This window comes from Bombyx mori, chromosome 17 (assembly GCF_030269925.1).
Source record: "Bombyx mori chromosome 17, ASM3026992v2".
NCBI lineage: Eukaryota > Metazoa > Arthropoda > Insecta > Lepidoptera > Bombycidae > Bombyx > Bombyx mori.
In genome coordinates this window covers 6,869,876-6,892,632 of record NC_085123.1, presented here as the reverse complement: position 1 = coordinate 6,892,632, position 22,757 = coordinate 6,869,876, and the positions used below count along the sequence as shown (strand labels likewise).

Below are 22,757 nucleotides of genomic sequence, written 5' to 3'. Positions count from 1 at the left end.
TTGGCTGAGCCTTTGCTCGCCCACCTGTCCTGGTGAAACTGGAAAGGCCTTCGGGCCACCAGTAAACTTTCAATCATAAAAAAAAAAAAAAAAAAAAAAAAAATAAAAAAAAATAAAAAAAAAAAAAAGAATACGGGGTAAAATTTTTTGAAAATTCATTGTACTCATAATTAGTGGCAAAAGATAAAATTTGATTCGTTAAAAAAGATTCAATGAGTACAAGTAAGAAATGGGATATGGAAATCATTCATCAGTTCCTTGGAGCACTCCCTGAGGAATAGCGATAGCCGATACAGTTAGACTGAAATGTGAGAGGCATTGACCGGGCATAGAATTTTCTCAGATTTTCAATTTGTTGTCATGTGAGGTGTCACTCATAAAAATACCAAATATAATAAATGTCTTCAGAGATCCTCAGGATTAGCAAGCGGTCGAGAAGAACAAGAATTGTGAAACAAGTAAAGCTAAACCTTACTATAAGCTAATACTGTGTTATATTCATTCAATTTGTATGATAATGCAAAGAGCTATTTATGTTGTGAGTTTTGTTTATTTTGTAGCTCTCGCCAGTTCTTTGAGGAGAATTTCACTTTCTTATTCTATAATTGAAATTATTTGAAACTTTAATACTAGTAATATTTTATGTATGTTGTCAATAATGCACTTTCCTTTTATCTTACTACTTTTCAATCAGAAATCATTCAGAATTACCGATTACTATAATAAGTAGTGCGCTCTCGCATGCGTTAGAGCGAAAATATAAATATGAATGTCATGCGAGCGTACTATGGAGCTACGGAGGGAGAAATCAACCGTACGTTGTAAGTATCGTTCAAGAGTGCTTTCTATGCTTCAGACACTGTGAGGCACCTGATATAGAAGGCAATTAGTTATCCTCGATACTGCGCGTATTGTGAGGAGGTATCTCACTCTGGAGTCCTAACCACTGGCGGCTTGTGTCGTAGACAACGCCATCGGCGGAAATCTATTTTTATATCCTTTTTTTAAATATTGTATTATTAATTAGATTTTAAATAAGTATAGTAGAAATATAATAAAGAAAGTTAACTAAAAAATTACCAAATTAATAAATCGATAAAAATCATGAAAAAATTGCAAATACACAATTACACACTTGTAGAAAATTGATTTTAATGAATACTACCAATCAAATTACCTGAACGATGTTAATTTGTTAAATGTATTCGTTTATTGCAATGTCATTTCCAAATGGCCAATTAAAATACAGCACAAATAAATGGTGTCCCGAATAATAATGTTGTTTCAATCCAAATGAATAGAATCAAAGGTTAGCATGATTGCCAAATTAATATAATTTTGCAACTGGCAATTAACTGTCGGCTGAATAACAAGTAATGCTAGTGAAAATGAAATATTTGAAATATGTGAATGATCCCCATTGAACAACCCTTTGCACAACTGTATTTTTTGTTAAGCCTCAAACGAATTTTGGTAAAACAGTTATGAATCATAAATACAAAAGGTAATTTTATAAAACTAGGATTTATAAAACCTCTTTTCAATGTGTTACATGTTAGACACCTCTGAGGAATAAAACATTAGTTGATGCACAGATTACCGCTCGTTTTTTTAACACGCTTTAATTTGATTAGTACGTATGTCATTGAATTTTTGAACGCGATTTTTAATCCCTTCACGATGTGGTACTGATTTGAAACTTGACTCACTTATCAAGGGCCAATGGCAATACAATAATTGCCTGATTATCCTTATCAGGATCTTCAGGATTAACGCTGAAAACACGGTAGTGTCTTGTGATACGTAATAAGGTGAGTACTCGCCTGATGCCTTCTTTGGATCTGATAGTTGTTTATCAGGCTCTTCCTCCGGAATCGATCCCAAATTCCCCATCAATACTAAATCTCAGTCAAATGGACAGGGAGAGTTCCATATAATGATTATGCATTAAATGAAATGTTTTGATTACAAAATAAATTGACCTAATAGCCAGTTTGCATTTAATTATGTACTAAAAAGCCGATTCTTCCTTAGTCTAAGACTTAAACAAAAAACACGTGTGGCACTAAGGGACTGCCGCGGTAAAGCTATTGCATAGCATTTTTTATCAACTTATGCAATTATAATTAGACAGTAATAATTTAATGTTAAAACAATAATAAAATAAGACCACGCTATATTTATAAACATCAACAAAAGCAAAACATTAACAGTCCCCTTCACACTCATAAGCTAGACCGCGCGAGAGAGAGATGGGCAGACTTTTCATGATGCGAATGCAGTGCGACATCACGTCGCGCTACGCGCTTATTCACAAACATTAAACAAGCGCAACGTATGAATGTGTTGAACGCGAGCTATATTTTCGGCGGAGTGGGAGGTGTTGGGTTTTATTTTCGTTACGTAATTTCTTGATTCGGTCGCCGCGCTCAAAGCCCGCGCTAAAAGTTATGCAATAGCTTAAAAATTGTTAGCAGCGGCGGGGTATAGTCGTATCGCTTGATATGAGTATACCTGGCTTATTATCCTTTAAACCACGATGACTTCTTGACGACTTTAATGGGGGTTGGCATCCATCAGCTACCTTTCTTCCTAATTTACTAATTATATATTTAGTTTGAAAAATTAGGATAGTAGGAGCATGTGAACATACTACATTTTACCATTTCGGCTTAGAGATTGGTTTTTGTAAACTTTACTTTACTCTAATGATAATTTGATTAAAAAATAAAATTCAGTAGTTATCCAAAAATAGTATAAAGAAATAAAATCATCACCATCATCATTATCCTGCCCTTCTCCATACTCTTCTATCATATACCATTTCATCGCTCACTCCCCTCTTACCCATATCGTCTTTCACGTAATCCATCCATTGCTTCTTAGGTCTACCTCTTCCTCTACCTCTTAAATAAAATATTATATAATATTAAATAAAATCAAATATTATATATATATTATATATTCTAAGAATCAACCTTCACGCATGTACGAAACGAATAAGATAACATAATAATCTGACAAGACATGCGGACCGTGCTTCCCTTTGTGAAGCTCGCTATGACAGGGGTGGGCTAATTTCCGGTCTAAAATTTACAATATTCCTTGTACAAGACATGAAAGCATAAAACCAGTAACAAATATCATTTGAAGCTTAATGTTTAGAAAGCTTTATGTAATAGTTGTATGTTCGGCTATTATTTGTCATTGTCATTGCCGTTGCCAGCTCATAGCCTTAAGTTATCTTCTGTATTTTCTATGACTGTTATTCAAACGAGACTAAAAGGCGCCCTTAGTGTTGGTTGTGCTTCCGAGTACTACTGACTTTGTTGTGCAAAATTATCAACTAAACATCAGGCTCTAGATTAATCTTTAGTCAGCATATTTTTTAAGCTACTATTACTATTACTTCCAGAAACGTAGCTTGGTTAGTACTTCTAAATAAGTTTCATAGGTCACCTACTTTCATCTGATGAAAAATAATTATATAGTATTAGCTGACCCGGCAGACTTCGTAGTAGGGGAGGGGGGACACATCAATGGAAAAACAAAATTGTTATTTTTATTTAATTCCGAGCATTTTCATATTTATATCTACCTTTTAAACCTTCTCTGGACTTCCACAAATAATTCAAAACCAAAATTAGTTAAATCGGTCCAGCCGTTCTCGAGTTTTAGCGAGACTAACGAACAGCAATTCATTTTTATATATATAGATATAAAAATGAATTGCTATTCGTCTATATATATATATTAATCAGAATTCAATCTAGATTACCTACATAACATTAGTTTTCCTCGACAAATGAATCAGAGATCTTTGCTGTAGCAATCCATGTTAGCCTTCAACTTGTGAAGGTCATCAGCAGACAAATAGCTTTATTTTATTTTATTGCCCTTGTAGGCAGACAAGCATACGGCCCACCTGATGGTGAGTGGTTACCGTCGCCCATGGACTTCAGCAATGCCAGGGGCAGAGCCAAGCCGCTGCCTACCAAAATCAGTAACGTAACAAGACATTTTAAATTAAATCAAATTGTTCGCGCTGTAATGTATTTTAACGAACATTAATTTAATTTTCAGTAACGAGACGGGGCGTTTGAAAGAGTTTTTATTTTATATTTATTCATTAAAATATTATTAAAATACTGATATCTCAATCGGAAACATCTAGAAAATATATGTTTAATTTAGTTACCATACTTAACTTATCTATACTAATATTATAAAGCTGAAGAGTTTGTTTGTTTATTTGGTTGAACGCGCGAATCTCAGGAATTACTGGTCCGATTTGAAAAAATATTTCTGTGTTATGTGGGTGATAGCCCATTTATTCCGAAAGGCCTGTATGCTATATAACATCACGCTAAGATCAATACGAGCGGAGCACTAATAAAGAGTATTTCAAAATCGATTTTTTTTTCCTTTTGAGAGCTTCCGCTGCGTGCGCTGCGGAAACAAGTTTGGCTAAAATAATGTATGACAAAATTGTTCCCTTTTAAAAGTTCTAAAAAAAGTCCGTGAGAGCATATGTTTATATTTTAAGGTTGGCTCACTATAACATTTTTTATGCTAACCAAATTTGTTCTAAATTAAAGCATTATTTGTGAAGGTATTTTTATAAAGAAAATATTAATCCTTTTTCATATAAATACATTGATTATTCATTAAAAAGCGTGATTTTGGTATCTTAAATAGCTTCTTAACATTCATATTAAAAAATGTTTTCACCTTCTACGTAAATCAATTTGTGGGTAAAATGTAGTGCTATCTCAAAGTAATTATTACACGCGGACGAAGTCGCAGGCAAAAGCTTGTAAGAAGTAAAATGGGCACATTTATTAAACCATTGTCAAGTATTTTATATATTTATAGATTGGTGGCAGATGATCTTATGACCCTCTTTATAGGGTTACCGGGACCCACATCAAAAAGTGAAGTTGCCGGCTACCTTGACTTCTCAATTAGATTGGAATAAAGGCTATGTTATCTTTCAAACGAGAAAGCTCTTCACGGCAGAAATAGGGAGCTACTGTTACTGAGTCGAGCAAGCTCACCACGCTTAGTATACTTTAGGTAAATATGTATATGCACTTTACGAGTTAATTCTTATCAACTTCATATAAAATATACATTGATAGAAAATAAATTCGAATATCTACAAAACAAAAGTACTGTTTAAGATTATTTCAATTAAGTAGTATCTAATCTTTATTTAGCATTTAATATATATAATGATTTGCTCGCTCCGGGCATTTCAATATTGCAATAATTGTTACGTTATAATACTCATTCTAAAAATTAATATTTAAAAAAAATCTAACATTTAAAAAAAAAGACAATATGCCCGCTGAGTTTTTGCCAGTTCTTCTCAGGACGGAGGCTAGTTTTTGTGAATTGACGGTAGTTCTTTTTGACGTTCAACATGTATGTCCTTTCATTTATGTTGAATATTTTTTTTTTGTATTGATTTGAATTGATATAGAAAAACAATACTTATTTGTATTTCTCTAGAATAACTACAACAACATAAAATCGATGTTCCAATAACTAAGAGCTAACAAAAAAACCTTGTGCCAGCAAAAACGCTTGCAAAAGCTGCTTTCGTTATTCTTGTGGGCTTTTTACTTTTAAACTTGTGAACAAATTCTCGAGTGCTGTCCTAAGTAAAAAGTAAAAAAGACTTTTTCTTTCTTTTCTTTTATGAACCTGTCTTGTATAGGTCTTCGAATTCGATTTACAATGAGCCGAAACTCGAATTAATGGTTTGTGCGTGCTTAATTGGTTAGTTCGTTGAAACATAAACTAAATTATGTATTAGACAATTAGACATTGAGACTTCACGTCTCGTCTTAAGGAATTTAAGTTTTAGTTTCCATTGAGTTAAAGTTAAAACTTAATTGGACTAATTCGCTTTACATAAAATTAGGGTTGCTCAATTTAAAATAATTACTTAGTACTTTGTAATTTATTTATAATCACATAGCACGTAGACTTCGGTAAAATTCAAATTACATTACGCTTGAGTTTTTCTTCTTACATTAAATTTTACAAGTTCAAAGTATAATATATATAAGATAAAGCTGATATAGTTTTACTGAACTACATCTAAGTACTGGTAATACTGATATTTAGAGTCATAAAATTTCAGAATTTGTAAATGTAGCTAGTATCGGTTAAGGCGTCAAAATTGATGTATAAATATCCAAAAATTAAGGTGTAAAAACAAACCTCCTAAAAAAGGCGAACTTATAATGAATTAAAATGTCTAGATTTGTATAAAAAGAAAACCGAAAAAAAGGATAGCTTGGATTGTAACACAAAGAGCAAAAGCAGCAAGTATACTTTACATGAATTCTTGATTGACCCTATTTGAAATCTAAAATGATGCTTTCAGATATATTTAAAAAAAAATTGGCAGCCCTAGCACATATGGCGCTTGAGCCGTTTAAACTATCTATATACATACGCTTTAGAATCGGGGAACACATTGAACAGATGACTTTAACAAGTCCGGATAAATGACTTCCATCAGTGCTTCCGTTCTGTGAAGCAATTAGTGCGGTGTGTATAGTATACAACGCGCCTCTTGTAATTACAGCCGGGGGACGTTGCGACCTGCAAGCGCCGGCAATTACCTGCCTGCCTCAACCACGCTCTGTGACATCTGGAAAAGGAATGTATCCCCAGCACATTAATCACCCGTAAATCGCTTAAGTTGACGTAATAGTACTGATGCAGGTGTAGAGATTTTTGTTTTTCATAATTTATTCATTGAACGGAAAATTTAGGTATAACCAAAACAACTTTTTACGTCTTCATCAATAGTAAACAAAATAGCATACCATCAGCTAACGAGCTAGGCAGTTTTTTCAATCGATTTTAAATTTTATTATCGATTTCAGGTCGATGGTATTTTAAGGTTTAAGGATCAAATAATGAAATGCCCTTTTAACATTTGTCACTCTGAAGCCTGCCTTAATATCCACAGTACTAAATTTGAACCAGTAGTAGCCAATAATATCGCTTTAAAATGGACAGATTCAGTTTTTGATTTTTATCATTCTGCATTTTGGTAGTTCGTGATTGGTCAAATTCCTATGCTCTAATCGTGATTTTCATTGCATTCTACATAGAAGGATAGGTCGTGCGGAATTCCGTAGTTGACCGAACATGTAGAATGCATGTAGTATTCAGAGTTCTGGCACAATGCTGAGGCCTGATGTTGGGCGCATCGAAGCGCGCGGTGCTCAATAAAACGGTATTGCCGACGTCGCATCCCAACCCTCGAGTTTCCCAAATTCCACGACGAGTGCATACATTTTTCACATGTCTGTATCGACGTCACACTGTAGTAAATGCACGTGTCTGAGCTATCTCTAAATTTTTAGCGCAGCTTCCTTGAATTTATTGTGATATCATTTTAATGCCCTTCACAAGATCGTGTTACATTGTCTGCTTCAAAGATTCTTTTAACAAGAAAGCTAATATAAGAAGCTTAATGTACGTGTATAGACTTTTTTCAATAAGGATGTTATTTGTTTCGATTGTATAACTCTTAAATTCTTGTTATTGTGATCAATAAAAAAATAATATGCATTTATTGATTTCATGTCATTCACGAAAATTTATTTTTAATGTATCACGTATGTTTTTTTCTCGTATCTATATACCTCTGCTTTTGCTGTGAAACGATTTAGCAGAATTCAGCTAGTGTTCTGGCTTGTAGCAGAGAGGGCCTGTAAAATTCATGCGGGCGCATGAGACATGCTACGGAATACTCAAGTTTTGAATAACTCCGTTTCTTATTTTTGTTTTACAAACAGCTGTGTTGAACACTCCACGTCTCTTTGTATCTTTAACTGAATGATACTTACTGGTATTATTGGAATTAAATAATACAATTAAAAGACAGTCATCTCAAAATTAATGTTATTTTAAAAATAATCGTCCAAAAAATCGAATGTGTTATTTAAAATAGATTTTAGAACCAATCTGTGATATACGATATATTAAATTTGATAAATATATATATTTTTAGTATTTTTTCGTCATTTATGAAATTGATTTGAAACTTAATAAATACAGTTCTGGTTTATAGTTCTGGTTAATAAATACACTTCCGTGAATATTGGTTAGTTGCGTAGTACATTTAGTATCAAGCGGTAGTACGTGTTTTGTGTTAATAAATCTATTTAGTAATAATCATAGCGATAGGTCTTTGCGATTCACTAGTCTCACACAAACGACGCTTCAAGAGGTTTCCTTATAATAATGATTGTATCATCTTTAATTAAAATAAATAATAGTTTAAAAAAAAAACAAAAAAAATAAGCTTTTGTAGAAAGTCCAACTAAAAATTAGAAAATAAATTAAATAAATTTGAATTAAAAATAGTGTAAGAAAAAATGGTTTTATTATAAAAAAAACCGTGGGATGCATGGTATCAGTAGTTATAAATATTTTATGAACAGATATGAGTAGAAGGGTTATTTTGATAATATCCTGAAAAGCACCCCACGCTTTTTTACAATAAAATCATTTTTCTTACACTATTTGTAATTCAAATTTATTAAAATTTATTTACTATTTTTAGTTGGACTTTCTATAAAAGCATATTTTTTTGTTTTTTTAAATTATTATTTATTTTTCATTTTTTAGCTGAATTTAAAAAAAAACATTTTTTTTCTAAATATTGAATTGTTATCGGTCCTTAATAAGTATGCCAAATTTCGAGTTAATCCGACGTTTTGAAGGGGGTCAAAATCATATTCAAAGATTCCGTTACATACATACATACATACATACATACATACGTCTGAAGCTAATAAAAGCGTATTAAAAAAACGGTTAATACAAATTCGACCGAGCTTATATGATATTTCACCGTCCAGTCCTCCCTGGTAAAAGTACTTTAGCCGAATCTGTACATCGACCGTGGGCACCGGTAGCGCCAACGAAGCAGAATGGAGCAAATGGTCGGAATGGAAAGCGCAAATCGGCAATAAATCACTTTTAAAGTTTCACGTTTATTTTTGTCAGCGTCCAAAATAAAATAACGATTTACGGCGAAAAATAATAAACGTCGCGTCGGTGAACATTTGTGAATTAACAACAACAAGTAAGTAAGTGTTTTGTAGCGATCGTCAATTAAGTATAAAGCATTTACGTTAAAATGCTATTTTTTCATAGCTATTATTCTTAAATGTGATTTTTTATTTTAGTCTGCTAACCGCTACACAGAAAAAAATTTATAATAAAAGAAACTATTAAATTGGGTATATAAAAGACGACTTTAACTAGTAGGTACATGAGTTTTTAATTAATGAACCAAATCAAATTCAATTGATGCTATATATAGGTAATATATAAAGTGTAAATAAAACGAGATAAATATAAACTATCAAAAAAATTTATATTAGTCAAATTTAAATTACACGTATATACCAGTACAATTTGTTAAAAATACTTTTTTTTATTGTTAACGGCTGACAGCCTTCCTAGTTTTACGTGGTTACCGGGGCCCATAGACACCTAAAACCTAAATGCCGCTATGAGACATGAGATCTATGATTTCAGTTTTAATAGTACAACGGCTGCCCCACCCTTCAAACGGAAACGCGTTACTGCTTCACGGCAGAAATAGGCAGGGTATTAGTACTTACCCGTTTAGGTACATTCAAGATTAGACACCTAAATATATGCGATGGTTGGGTGAAATCTAGCCGATGTTTAATTTAACACCAAAATCTTTTATTTTCCAAAAAAAAAACCACTCTTATCTCGCCATGTCAATCGATGACTGTCATTTACCTTTTTTCTTATTTTAAAATAATTATAATGTACAAGTGTGAATCTAATCAAAAAGTACTGATCTTCCCACATATATTACCACCATAAATATTAATTAATAAAAATCAGTAATCTAACTATACTAATATTATAAAGAGGAAAGATTTGTTTGTTTGTTTGTATTGAATACGCTCCGAAACTACTGAACCGATTTGAAGAATTCTTTGGCTGTTTGGAAGCCAGACTATTTATTCCCCAGTGACGTAGGCTATAATCTTTTTTGAAAAAAATTAGGGATCCTTACTAAAACTCCAATAATGTAACCAAAGGTGTATAAAAATTACCTAAAATATTCTTTACATCGCGTGCCCTGCGAAAACTATTGATGATAGAATAAAATAATGTACTACGACTTCGTAGAGCACATAATTATTTACAAAAAGTGTCGCGACAGCATATGTCTAACTGTTATAGTTATGCCGCAATAAGTCTTCTTTTATTTAAGAAAATAAAACGTCAAATATCGTTGAAAATTCTTTTAAAGACCCGAGCGGAGCCGGACGGGCCGCTAGTATTTAATAAGCAATTTTGATTTCGAAATTTAATGAAGTTTCATTTCTATTAGAAACAACAATAAAAAATTGTCGTCGGTATGTATTGTTAATTCGAAACAAATTATAAATGGATGAACGTACTCGTCACTTGGATGACAAGTTCATTACCCGCCTTGTACATATTTCGTAGGTACTACTACATCATGCACCCCTGTGCAGGGACACAGTCTGTCAACTGTCATCCAAACAACAACAAAAAGGTTGTATCTACTATGCTCTTCAATGACAAAATATCAAACAATCACTAAGTTCGAGATTCATTTATTTTAGTTCAATTTAATTTAAAGAATTTGTTTTAATATTATACATAGTTTGGTGTAATATTATGTTACGAGTTCTTTTTAATTTTAATTCAGCGATGATTTTAGTGTGGTAGACGGTAGCCGTAATTCTCGGATATAATGTATTTTTCATGTAGTCGATCTCAAGACCAAACTGAAATTAAATAATTACGGACATTAAAATAAATTTCACTACCCTCATTAAAATAAGGTCGAACTCTAATTATATTGGTTGATGGTTAACCCATCCTTGAAACTGCAATACAGGACTAATTCGGGACAGAAATACGCATGACGGTCATGACCACCTATGCGGCTTTACCTCAATTATGCAAATTTATTAATAGGATTTTTTTTTTTCTTTCTTTCAATGTCGTCGTTCCTTGATTCTGGTAGCACAGGTAGCACAAGTTGGGTACGTGTTTATTTACAAAACAACAACTTACGTTAGGATTTGAATCTAGCATTAGTCGCATCATTGGATACGAACATACATGACCTATTTATTACCAACTAGGCGACGAAAATTCTCACGCCCATTCAGAAACAAAAGTTCGTTATTTCATACCAGTGAATAATGGATACCCAGAAAAGTGTTTTGCCTATTAGGTAAAAAGTTATTGTTATTAGTCAACAATAAATTTGCCACTCCACTAAACAAGCAGCAATAAAGCTAAATCCTCTTTAGTGATCATTAATTTTAACCATACAAGATAATTTAACAAGAATTGTGACATTTAGAGAGACAGAAAAATGAACCATATAAGAGTCATCATGATTTTAATATAAAAAATAACTTAATAATAAGCACAAAGTAACATAGAATCTGTTTATTTCTTTTTTGATCAGACGAGACGCCAGGCGTGCGAAGGCACGGTTCGCTTCAATCGCCACGGGACTCTATTTGCACAAAACAAGATTCTAGACTTCGTACCGAAGTGCAGTTCTCTCTTGTTTTTCTCTCATTTTCAAGTCAACACGTTTTCTTGAACTGTATTACATACCCGCATCTGCACTTAGTCGTGAAGACTGCTAACTTTGTCATTACTGCAAGGGTTTGTTGTATGTTTGTTGTTTGTTTGTCTGTTTAGCTTCTATTAAGTTGAAAGAAAATTTTTCCACATTCAAAACCCTAAACTAGTATTTATGCCTGTGGTACATGACAACTTAATCTATACTCTATACTAATATATAAATCTACAGTGGTTTGTACGGATGTTCCGTTATAACTACTAAGCCATGCATCCGATTGACTTGAAACTTGGTATCCATGTAGAAAATACATGTACTTAATGGATAGGCTAATATTTAGGCTATAATATTTATATGAGTGTTGGACTCCCTAATAATAATGACAGCAAATAATAATGTTAATTTTAAATGCCCAGCGAAGCGGGCAAGTAAGGCTATCAATAATAAGAAAACTGAATAGTTTTCATCAAGAAACTTTCTCTAACTAGGAATAAAATCAGATTAACTTAGTACGGTTTGCAGGTTGGCAAGCCTAACCACCGGAAGAATGAGGTTATTAAAATAATTATAAAAACAACATTTTGGCTTATCTTTCAAGAAAAAAAACTACATTAGTTACGAAATTGCTTTTTTGTAAAACAAATATAGTAGCACGAAATTTTAAATCTTATGGCCTTAACAATAAAGACCCACTTTCAATACATCTGTCTTCAAATCAAGTAGGGGCTGTGTGTTAGATAAGCAAACATTTGCTCAACGTGTTCCAACTTAAAACGATGGCTTCAGATTACAATACTAGCTCACAAACATAGAAGGATCAAATTTATTTTGATGCATAATACATATATTCCTTTTGATCAAAAACATCTCTAAAACATGAAACTCGATTTACTAATCTGTAGACTTCATTCTGTATTATTGCACTAAAGTTTTGTGTTTTTTAAATATATTTAAATCTCAAGGGTTACTAGGTAAAAAAAAAAATTCCTACCTAAGCTGATAGCCTTGGGAGGCTATAGCTATATATCAGTGTCGCCTTAACTAATAGGTGAGCTCACGGGGCTCAAACCTGATGACGTTGCTAACACGAACCCTAGCAAGAGCCGTGCTTCGCAGAATCTACCACCGGAACGGAAACGCGACCCACTGAGAACATCCAGCGAGAAACTCAGTAAACTGTGTCTGAGGGTTTATTTACTCGTCGAGCCCTTCGTCGCAAGCGACGGGTTCAACGAGAACGATGACCGGACTAGGTAAGAATTTGCATAGAGTTAATAACGAAAATGGCACTGTTCGTCTCGTTTCACGTAATTATCGAAGTCTACAGATATCTCAGAAAATGAATTTCTTATGATATAGAATTGTAATACGTCTACTCAGATCGGCAGGATTCACGACAGAAACGATTGGTAGTTCTTACTCGAATGGTCTCGCGATACACACAAGCACAAGTAGTATTACGATCCTCGCCGATCTCTTTACGTATTAAATTAGCAATTATAAATATCTAACTCCTCAAAAGTGGTACTTATAAGGATTCACATAATGCATAAATGCATCTATTACCTCTCAATGCAAACGAACCCATTTCAAGTAGAGAACAGAGGTTTATACCTCTTATTTTATTACTAAATGCATGCAACACAAAACACATGATTAATTTTGTCATATGTTATCTTACGCTGTTTTACCAGACTTAATAAAAAATCTTGTGCGTTATTTTTTATAAATATTAATTTTTATGGTTTCTCTTTATGTAATTTATATAGTAACTGAATCATGATATACTTTAATGTAAGCACGGATGAAAGGGATCGAGGCACTTCATCCGTGGAACTATTTTCTAAGTTCGACAACAATAGAAAACAATTATGGTTTTGACGCCTCATTCATAGATCACAATACAGAACAAAGCGTGAGACATTATCGGCTTCGTTATTCAAAAGATCCGTATTGACATGAAGGATGGCGCTCCCAGCCCTGTCTGTACCTACTCCCACATAGTGCAGAGTTTAGGCGCTTTAAGGATTGTCAAGCGAGGCCGGCCGACGTCTCGTCCCTTGTTAATATTCCAACTGACATCACCGGATTCTACTGTCTCGCGAATCTTGAATAGAAGCCTCCGTACAACAAAAGGCTTCCTGAATTTTGAGTAGTTGACGTAAAGACAACGCCGAAACGGAAAACAACTCGCCGTTATAATAAAAGTAACTCTATCCCTTTTGTGATTAAAATAATGGACATCGTGAGAAGGAAAAACGGTGTTGTCTTAGAAAAGTAATTTTCCTTTTGCGTGCTCCCTTTACTTTTGTTGTTGAATTTGCGGGATTTTTTTCGATGGTGCCAGATTTGAGGCGGCCAGTAATTAGTCCATGTAGACCGCGCCACAGATCTGTTTAGCGATGTGGTCGTGGCCTCGTCGAGCTCGCAGTTATTTGTACACAGTACACACCCCACCGAGCCATTAGTCCTGTTTGAATACGACTACATAAATTTGTCTTGTTGAGGAAAATCTAATCCGTTACCCGCGGATTTATTCGAAAGAAACCTCTAATTGATCTTTAGTCAGCAAACCTTTCCATTTCAATGATTCCTAAATTACGTAAGATTACACCGGATTATTCATGAAGGTGACTATTTAAGCTAATCATACGCTTTTGTGATTCGGTCACGATAAATGAGTTTACCTTTGCTTAATTTAGCGATACCAAAAGGCGAGCAGTCTGGAGGCGATGTCGCACAACCATCCCGCGTATAATGACGCCAATTAGTTCGTGTCGCCGCGCTTAATTTATGTAGGGACTGGCCAAACCTTCCTTAACTTTTCTCATAAATAAACCACTGACAAAAACTAACCAACAACGACACGGCCAGTAATAAAATCCCAAATTATTGACTATGGACATTTTAAACGTGCGTAGTTCATGTCATTTCGCTAACCAAAGGTCATTATCACATTGATATTTTATTTAGCAAAGGAGATAACCAGTGATTGACTTCTACTCAACTCCGACCATTTTATCACTTAAGTTGTAATTTCCAGCATAATGCTATATAAAAATTAGCTTACAATAAAATCTACCTTATCAATCAAAAATCAAATCTGCTTGATCAGGGATTATTACGTGGCAGAAATTTTTGAACCATTACTCATATCGACATCAATAAAACTGTAGGATACAAATAGGGAGATCACTTTCGCGTTATAACCGAAGTAGCAACAAGGTTTGCGTTCGGATCAATTAGATGATCCAAAAGCCTTAAGGCTCGGATAAAAGCGACGGCATTTCCTTTATACTCGCGGTTAAAAGAATTCAATTACATAATACTGGGAAGATTAAAAAGGCTAACACAACTCCTTTGAGATATATAAGGTAGCTATTTAATTATTGGAAACCGTTTTCTCTTGTACGATGTTCACGGCTCATTTCAAGTTTAGAGGTATTATACGAATTCGCTGTTCAAGATTAATTTCTTCTATAAGCTTGTATTGATGACGTAGAACGTATCGACCTATTAAATATATTATTATTTATTGAAGAGTAATAATATTGATTACAGACACTTTTTTATTTACTAATACTTATAAACAATAATTCTTACTGCTGGTAGGGTGTCTTGTAAGTCTTATAGCTGCTAGTGTTATGATTAACAGAATTACTCGTATTTTCACTTATCCATAAAGAGTACTAATCTATAAATCTACTGTAGTTTTTACGGATGTTCCGTTATAACTAACCGTGCATCCGATTGACTTGAAACTTGGTATCCATGTAGAAAATACATGTACTTAATGGATAGGCTAATATTTATATGAGTGTTGGACTCCCTACACCAGTCGGGGGCGTTAATGATGAGAATCTTTGGGGGGGGAGAAATAATAATGTTATTATAAATGACCAGTGAAGCGGACGGGTACAGCTAGTATTCAATAAATTTAATATCATCACGCATCAAACTTTATATTTGAGCGTAAACGCCGTAAGCCATTTGATGTTAAATCTGAAATGAAATTTGAAAATAGATTTCAGAGAATATAGGGATCATGCATTAATGTCGATATTTGAAAACAGTTTGTTTTCTAGAAACCAATAGTGTATTGTGTTTGGAATAAATTGAGATTAAAAGCGATTACATCATTTGAAATAGTGACGATATTTCTCGCCACTTCCATTTCACTTAGTGCTGGACCTGTTTGGAACATTAATAGATAATCTCCGTCACTCAAAAAGTATATTAAATAACAGGTTTCTAAGTCTATACTAATATTATAAAGAGGAAAAATTTGTTTGTTTGTTTGTATTGAATAGGCTCCGAAACTACTGAACCGATTTGAAAAATTCTTTCACTCTGTAAGCTACACTATTCCCGAGCGACATAGGATATAATCTTTTTTGAAAAAAAATAGGGATCTTTACTAAAACTCCAATAATGTAACCCAAGGTGTAAAAAAATTACCTAAAATATTCTTTACATCGCGTGCCCTGCGAAAACTATTGATGATAGAATAAAATAATGTACTACGACTTTGTAGAACACATTATTATTTACAAAAAGTGTCGCCACAGCATATGTCTAACTATTATAGTTATGCCGCAATAAGTGTTATTTTATTTTAAAAAATAAAACAACGTCAAATATCGTTGAAATTTTTGTTAAAGACCCGAGCGGAGCCGCAGCGGACCGCTTTTTTTTTTTTGGTCAGGAGGAAATCGCCGGACTTCCGCCCTTTTCTGGGGATACTGGGCGGGGTATGTCAGAGTCGAACTGACTAAAACCTCCTGTCTCTCAACAACCAACGTCCAAACCTCGCATGAGACAGAACTCATGACAAGGCAAAGGGGGGAAAGTAAAGCGTTTAGTGCGGAGCACATCTCTCCCATCACCCTCCCCCTCGGGACGCCGGACTGGCGGTCGTCGGCGCCACGACCACCAGCCCTCTCGGTCGGCAGACTGTCCGAAGCCCGTCTAGATGGCGCCGGTTAGAGTGGGTTACCCTACGGAATACCCCGCTGGGCCAGAACCAGCGTGGGTCGAGGATAGCCGGCCTTCCATCACCCGGATGCTCTTGCGTAAAACGCGTGCAGAGCAGCTTGCACGTCGTCTTCTTAGGCCCCCCTCGCCGGTCCCCAGACCGACATGTGAGGGGGACCCGAAACACTTAGAGGGCCAGGGCTTGGGCGAGATCCGCCTCCCTGGCCCCCGCTCGACGGCGGCGGGATTGTGCGTCTCTCACGCGCCCCGCCGCCTCCTTCTGCGAGATGGTGCACTCGCAGAAGTCGAGCATCGCCTTCCACGACTCGTCGTCGCCGAGCATCGATGCCACAACACTCGGCAACGACAAGTCGGTTCCTATTTTTGCGACGAGGACACGGCGCCACCCTTCCCATGCGGGGCAGGCGACGAGCGTATGCTCTGACGTGTCCAAGTCGCAACCACAATGGTGGCACTCTGCCGTCGGCTCGGCTGTGATCCGGTGCAGGAACTCACCGAAACAACCATGCCCTGTGAGCACCTGCGTGAGCCGGAAAGTGAGGCGTCCTCTGTCACGATTCACCCAATCCACAAGGACCGGGCGAATCGCCTCGACGGTCCTACGACCAGCCGAAGGATCAGCCAGCCGTCTGGACCATGACTCCAGCACAGCGGACCGCTAGTAAATAAATATATTAGTTATTGATTTTGTATTGGTTTTGATTTTGTTATTGATTTAGTATTGGACTATGTAAATTTTTTAAATGTCCCTACTATATTTTTTCTTTTGAAACAACGATAAATATTTAAAACTATTTTTGTGTACATAAACTATAGGATACCAAAGGAGCAAAACAATGAACTACAGAACCTTCTGAATTTTAATGCGTTCAACTGAATTGTTTACCTTTGGAAACTATACGAATATGAAATTAGTTTTCCAACCAAAATAACTACTTCAGAACCGACAAACAGTTTGTAACTCGATATTATTGCTAAGCAGAGTTATCGAGAAGCATTATTTGCGCCATCTTGGGAAATAGAACTTTGTTGTTTAAACTAGATGGCAAGTAAGAACAAAGTAGGTAAATTAAGTACGGGATTTAAAAAGTAAATACATGTTCAGTGAAATCGTTGTAGTGCAAATAGATTTTTTTTTTTCATTTTCGTTCTCCATTAATAAAGAAATATATCTGTAGTCAAATGGGTACCGAGTTTTTTTTTATTTTGCCGACACTGTTACTTTTCGTAATTTCACCATCGAAGCGAAATAAATAAATGTACTTTGGCATGGAAAATGAGACAAAGTAACCGCTAACATGTCATAAAAGTAAATTGTAGACATAATCTTAACAATCCTACTCATTTGCGACAAATTTGTATTGTAAAATCGTAGTTGTTAAATAGACTCCATCGGTAGACTAACTTACAGCCATCTTTACTGTAAGCACTTATAATCGCTTAAAGGCATTAACAAGATCATAATTACATGCAAGGCGTTCGTTACCTACCGCAAATGCTATGTATTTTTGGATAGCTAAACAACTCGAAACTCTGGCTAAAATAGGTTTTTGTTTGTTACATTTCAAAATTGTTCGTTTATTACGAAACCTCTCGTGAGTTCAAGTTAGGTACATAATTGTTCGGGAGTTTTGTACCTACCCAGTGTTTGATGAACTTGCTCCGTCGGCCATTTAGGTTATGAATCGGCTCTTTATAATTAAGTTTTTTAGAAATAATTTCAAAAACAATTTTGTGTAAAATGAGTTTTCAGCTATTTCAAATAAATTGTAGAAAAAAATTGTAAATTGCTCGTGGTGCCAATCTTGGACTAGAGGCGCTTAAATTTATTGGAAAATTGTGTCACTTTCTATTGTCAACCTATTAACTGTAATGCATTGTTTAATGTACCCGAACCGCTTCTTTTTTTGCAGGCCAGATCGCATTTTCTTGTTTTTTGATTAGGTTATGGATCAGCTCTTTATAATTAAGTTGTTTAGAAATATGTAATTTCAAAAACGATTTTGTATAAAATGAGTTTTCAGCTATTTCAAATAAATCGTAGGTTTCCTCGTGGTGCCAATCTGGTACTAGAGGCGCTTAAATATATTGGAAAATTGTGACACATTCTACTATCAGCCTATTATCTCTAACTCGAATGCAGGCTAGATCGCATTTCCTTGTTTTTTGATTGCTCTTAGGGGTGATCGAGCTCAGGACCCATCTGGTGTTCAGTAGTTACCGGAGACCCTAGACATGAACAATGAACGCCGCCCACATTAAGATAATAACTCTGAGTTTCAGTTCTATCGTACAACGGCGCCTATCTTTTAAAACGAAACGCATTGCAGTTTCACAGCAGAAATAGGCAGGGTTGTGGTATCTACCCTTGCGGGCTCACAAGAAGCCCTACCACTACGCAAAATATAAATTTTGCAGGCTTGTTTGTTATTCACGTTATTATTCCTTCATTGTGGAGATCATTCGTGAACAGCATTGCTAAGTACGTATTTCATTTAAAAAATTGTACCTTCCTGCGGGCTTCAGACGCGGATGTCTTCGCCTTTAGGCCATGACTTCAAACCTTATTCTTTCAAATTTGGCTATCGTTGTAGATTTAATTAGGTAAATACCGAAACGTACGGCCATCTCGCATCAGATATTCGTATAATATTCGGGAAGATGGTGTGTATTTCCCGGGCGGATTCAGAATATTCCGTGCCACCAGTATACGCCGTAAAACTAATAGTTCTTCGGGGTAATCAATTATTTGAAGACCACGCATTAACTTCCCGAGAACCATAGAATTACGAGCGCCTATTTACACCACGCATGTAGAGTGTGAAGATATCGAAACCGGAATAAATTTGATTGCCTAAACAATAATAATTGAATAAACCAAATATTTCATAAATTTGAAATTCATGACAACTTCACGAGAACAAGGTTTTTGACCCCACGCGTCAGTTGATTCTACTCGTAAATATAGGAAATTACGCGTTATGGAAAAATATTAACATAATATATAGATGCTATTTTGAATGTTATTTTATTAATGTATCCGGAATAACTTTCTTTATTTGTTTTCATTTCCGGAAACAATTCAACTACGCTTGTGATATGAATAATATTTTGCCAGCAAGGCTGTCGACATATATTGTGTCCGTGTACAACACTGGTACAGAATACGAATATTGTTGGGAACTACGAACAAGACCTGCTCTGATATAGTGTCGATAAACTTGCTCTAAAGTCGTATAGTAAATTAGCACGAGAGTTTTTAGCGTTTAAAATTTAGAGGCAACACGGATTTGTGGAATACGCTTAAAAAACCAAATGCAGGCTCCTTCTCTAGACCTGAATATAGTACAAAAAGAAAAATTGGAACTTAGATAGTATCAATCTAAAATATCAAAGTGTACATCGCGCATTGAGTCGTTGTTGAATATTTTTTACAAATAACTTAAGAGAGACCGTGACTGAGAAAATTTGTTTGTTATAACATGACATGTCCTTCTTCAAAGGAGGTTGTGGATAGTATTAAACGGTAGGCAGCGGCTTGGCTTTGACTCTGGCATTGCTGATGTCCATGAGCGATGGTAACTACTCACCAGCCTACGTCGCTGTATGCTCGTCTGCCTACAAGGGCAAAAGTTCCTAATTCTTATAATTTTATAGATATCGAAATACTATTTGATAAAAAAAATACTATTTAAAAATAAACCGGAATAAAACCGAAGATCACGAAAAGTAATATGCAGCTCCACAATCTCCATCTAAATATATAGTAACAGAAATTGTTGTATGATATTTTTATTTCTGCTTTTACTCTATGACGTCAGTATTACCTATTTTCTTCAAATGGATTATATAGATTTATCTGTTTAGAAATATTATTTTTAAAGTTATATATTATATTTAGGCGCGTTGAGAGTAAAATTTAACTCACGACAGATACGTTACGGCTAGACAGAAAAGATATATGACGAAAAGTAATATGCCAGCTCCACAATCTCCATCTAAATGTATAGTAACAGAAATTGTTGTATGATATTTTTATTTCTGCTTTTACTCTATGACGTCAGTATTACCCATTTTCTTCAAATGGATTATATAGATTTATCTGTTTAGAAATATTATTATGTCAACTTAGGACGAGCGAGAGTGAAAAAATAGACAGACCGTCTCGCGAACCACTCGACCTTGGAGAATGCGAGCTAAGCCATTTCTCTTATACACATTATGTTTGCGGGCGTCGGCTACTAGATGGCTTGTTATTAGTTTCTCATTGCTCCTGTAGATGGCAGTGACATATTAACTATCTTAAATTTTATTTTTACTGATGGATTTTTTAATATGTATTTTTCTATATGAAGAAGACCACTATACTCCACACCCCGCAAAAGAAGTTTCACTTCTTTCACGTGCACCACGTTGAACGCGCACCATTTTTTTTTTCATATGAATGCATAGATTGTATTTTTTATGATTTAAGGATTACCGGTGGCCGAGAGGCCTTTCCAGTTTCACCAGGACAGGTGATGTATACACACTTTTTTTTTCCTACCTATACTAATAGCTTTGAGAGGCGTTCATGTATCAGCGTTACCCTAGCGTGTAGGTGAGCTCTCGAGGTCAAACCGAAGGTGGTGCTAACACTGGCCCTAGCAAGAGCAGTACTTCGCAGAATCTACCACCGGATCGGAAACGCGACCCGCTGAGAAGATCCGGCGAGAAACTCAGTGGGCTGTGAATATACCCTCGTGTTTTTGTATATACATATTATTGTATGTACGAGTATGCTTTTGTATACGCACACAATAGTATCGATTATAATAAAAATATCGATATCGAAATATTGATGGACCAATACATTTTTCTTGGGAATACGAAGTCGTATTACTTTTTGTTTTTTTGTTGTCGTAAGATAAACTAGTCTCTCGGGGGATTTGTTGGATGCTCACGTATCAAATGCTCCATTTTTCTCAACAATTTTACGGGTTTCGGTTTTAATCTTTTATGTACGTATTATTTCTTCATGTTTTTTCTTTAACAAATTTGGTATTAGTAAATTATATAGTAAGTGTAATATTATGTAGTATAATAGGTTACAATAATAGGTTAAATACAACGAATATTTTTAATTAAGAATAGAAGAAATCGTGGTAACAAATTAGTCTGTCCCTTGTCATTTTAGTATTGCTTAGGAATTAACTTTTTTAAATGTTGCCGCTGAGTAAAAAGGGCTTTTCTATCACGAAGTTAAAACAAAATTTTCGGACTTTTACAAAATACACTTCAATTTCTTCTGGCTAATGTACCGTACTCTAAGCCACAGAGGCATCTAAAAATAATGCTCGGAACCTTCGCAGAGTTACCAAGTCATTATTTAATGCCTTATTCTGTTTTTCGTGAAATATTTTATTTTTAAGCTTAAAGTCATAAAACGGACAAGGATTTGTTAATTAGAAATGGCATTATTGTTATAACGTCTCTTCAGGTAATAATATGAATGTTTATATGCTTGTATTGATAACTTCCAGTATTTTTTTAGATCGTGGCATAAATTTGTAGCTTTTAACAACATTTAACTGATATGAGGAATGACTTCTACTTTAAAGCCTTGGTGACCTAAAGTCAGCCGAGGCAGTTTTTTACACGACTTAATCGCTAGCAGCCTCGAGCTGCTATTCCAGCTTTACCGGCTTGATAGGTGAACTTACGAAGTTCACCATGAGAGAATTTTCTAACACTAGGCCTAACAAGATCAGTGCTTCGTGGAATCTACCACCGGATCACGACCCACTAAGAAGATCCGGTGACAAACTCAGTGGGTTGTGTTTATGGATTAGGCTGCACGTTGAATTCTTCGTTGTCTTTGATAAATTCAACGAGCTCGATGAGAACGGTGACCGGTGCTTGGAGTGCCTCAAAGCACTGAAAGTGGATCGAAAGGGTCCGATAAGATACGATTAGGGAGACGGCGGTGTACGTTGCCCCGTCGCCTGAGTCGAATTTGTAATTTGAGGCAGCCATGATAAGAGGTTGATCGGGTAGCGCCGCTTTTTCGATGAAGCGTTCTGACGCTATCTTCAGGTACCTACGTAGCGGCTCGATTTCGAGT

At 35.1% G+C, this 22,757-nt stretch overlaps 1 protein-coding gene and 1 long non-coding RNA gene across 2 annotated transcripts in view; one reads left to right on the top strand and one right to left on the bottom strand.

Moving 5' to 3' along the window:
* The first annotated feature begins 1,560 nt into the window (after window positions 1-1,560).
* On the top strand, window positions 1,561-7,627 carry LOC134200385 (uncharacterized). The gene is made up of 2 exons (XR_009975280.1): window positions 1,561-1,811; window positions 6,602-7,627. It is a non-coding gene; the product is annotated as an uncharacterized LOC134200385 (long non-coding RNA).
* Window positions 7,628-10,698: 3,071 nt separating this feature from the next.
* The window catches only part of LOC101746842 (uncharacterized), a 78,329-nt gene continuing 66,270 nt past the window's right edge, over window positions 10,699-22,757 (bottom strand). The window contains exon 9 of the mRNA XM_004925816.5: window positions 10,699-10,841. Coding sequence (XP_004925873.2) covers window positions 10,817-10,841 — 25 coding nt within the window. The 3' untranslated portion in view covers window positions 10,699-10,816. The remainder of the gene's footprint in view (window positions 10,842-22,757) is intronic.